The 2,258-nt window shown below is 40.6% G+C and overlaps 1 protein-coding gene across 2 annotated transcripts in view; it reads right to left on the minus strand.

Moving 5' to 3' along the window:
* The window catches only part of LOC101847602 (DNA replication complex GINS protein PSF1), a 12,413-nt gene that overhangs the window by 9,023 nt on the left and 1,132 nt on the right, over positions 1–2,258 (minus strand). The window contains exon 2 of one of the 2 annotated variants that reach the window (XM_005104972.3): positions 541–751. The exons of the other annotated variant lie outside the window; for it this stretch is intronic. Within the exon in view, the coding sequence (XP_005105029.1) occupies positions 541–615 (75 nt within the window). The 5' untranslated portion in view covers positions 616–751. The remainder of the gene's footprint in view (positions 1–540; positions 752–2,258) is intronic. 2 annotated transcript variants of the gene reach the window in all.

Raw genomic sequence — 2,258 nt, forward strand, 5'->3', positions numbered from 1 at the left:
TGCTACTTCAAGAAATTAAGAGGGCCTCCGCCCATCCCACCCCTTTTCGACATATATACTTCTAATACAGCCATAACAGTCTCAAGCCTGTATAAAACACAGAAGTGGGAACATTTTTAGTATTGTAGATTGCAGTAGACCATCAAGTCAAGTGAAACAGTTGTCAGACTGGTCCATGGTAGGCCGTCAAGCAGAACAGAAACATCGCAGTAGACCTTTCAGTGGACTTGCACAAACAGAATAATATGTTTTCAATAGTCTGAGGCCTGAGGCAAGGGTTGTTGACCAAAAACTTTTTGTCGACAATATGTACAAAAAAGCACAAAAACCAGAGCCAGATAAATAAATTCAGACAGATGTCTAAGTTAGAGGCAGAAAAATAGTAAGAAGAGGAAGTAGTTGGGCAGTTGGGAATTACAGATGAGAGTAGAATTGTCAATCAGAGGAGAGGGTTTAGCAGTTTAGGGGGCAGGCTCTTCATCTTCATACTTCATCTTTTAACATATCAATTCATTGTAATTATACCACTACTTAACTTACATTATATGGAGAGAGGGTGCCACTCAGCGTGCGTTGAAGTTCACGAATCAAATCCAAGGCTTTTTCTGCCAACATGCTGCTGTATTGTTCTCTTGTGAAGTTCTCTACTGAGCCGGCACCGGAGACTTCTCACTCTAGTACTAGCTAGAGTTAAATGGAAAAGAGCTTTCCCGATAAAAGCACAATCAGTCTTGTTCATGTGTGCCCTAACCTGCAATGCAGAAAAGCATAATTAATGGCCATTGAAACTGGTGTGTCTGATTTTTAAGTATCACCATACAGGGGCATCAGGCGCATGTCAATTTTTGGGCATGGAGTTATGGATATCATATTTTTTAACTGTTGTTCATTTGTCTTGCTTTGGAAGAAAAATACTCATCTTTCTTGAAAAGTCGATATATTTGAGATCGAAAGAGGTGGGGGTCGGCTGCTGTCAAAGGCAAAATTAGCAAAATAATAACCGTTTAAGTTTGGTGACTTTACTTTCAAAGCTTAAAAGGACAATGTCAGAAACAATTGTTAGATCTAATCTAGATTCTAGATCTAGATCTAGTCTCTAGATCTACCCATGTTGATCGGAATTTAAGACGTCATAAAAAAAGGAGTCAAATCCTAGGAGGTTTATCAAAAAACTGAGAAAGCTTCCACAATTCAGGCAGAACTACAATATTATCATGTAGAAACGATGGCTACTACTAGCTACATCTAATCTAGATTTCTAGATGAAAGTGGCTATTCTCACCCGCCCGGAAGTTCTCGCAAGATCATCTCCTCCCCTCTTCTCTCTCTCTCTGTCTCTTTCTGAATACTGTCTATCGGTGTGGACGATCAAATTGACCAAAACAAAGTTAAAAAATGATGTTAAAACACAAAAGTAAATTAATTTGGTTGTCTACAAAGATGCTACGGCTATTTAACTTTTCGAATCGAGCCGAACTACGCGGGTCGCCATTTTGTTTTGCCCGGAAATTCTCGCGCTACTCCTCTCTCTCTTTCTCTCTCTCTCTCCACTGCCCACAGACAAAATTGTACACTTTTAGTAGGCTACAGGGTAAATTTTTACTTTCACTCCCGCACACAGATGCACTGTTTCAGGGGTCAAACTGCTGTACTGTTTGCTGCAGATCACACATAAAGCCACTAAAACTGTCGCAAATCAATTATTTTCAAGACAATTTCAAATCTCTGTAAAATATCAAATTATGGGTGTAAAAACAGGGGGGCATGCCCCCCTGTAACCTCCCAGATTTTCTTTTACCCCAGTGGGGCAGGCCCCCCCTGGAACCCCCCGATTGGTCCAAAGCATGTCTATCTCAGTTAAAAACAATCAAATATTTCAAAAACCATTAATTTGCGACGGAAATGAAGTTGATATTCGTGTTCAGCGCATCAATATTTAGTAGAAAATAGACAACTGGTAGCTGAGTGTGAGACGGGAGGGAAAGTAAAAAAATACCGTCTACAGTTGTAATGGAACGTTTGTTCACGGCACAGAATTCTACAATTTTTCTGTTATCACAGTGTACAATTCTGTGGTTTAGGGTGAACGCAAAATTTGGTGAACGCGCACCGGGTGAGAATAGCCACAAGACTCGCCTGCACTATTCTCACTCCAACTCCAAGTGAGAATAGAGGTGGCCTTTTTTTTTGGCCGGCACTATTTCTCCGAACGTTCGGGAAAATAAAGCTGGGCACTATTTCTCCGAACGTTCAGGAAA

The sequence above is a fragment of the Aplysia californica genome, unplaced genomic scaffold (assembly GCF_000002075.1).
Source record: "Aplysia californica isolate F4 #8 unplaced genomic scaffold, AplCal3.0 scaffold00444, whole genome shotgun sequence".
Taxonomy (NCBI): domain Eukaryota; kingdom Metazoa; phylum Mollusca; class Gastropoda; order Aplysiida; family Aplysiidae; genus Aplysia; species Aplysia californica.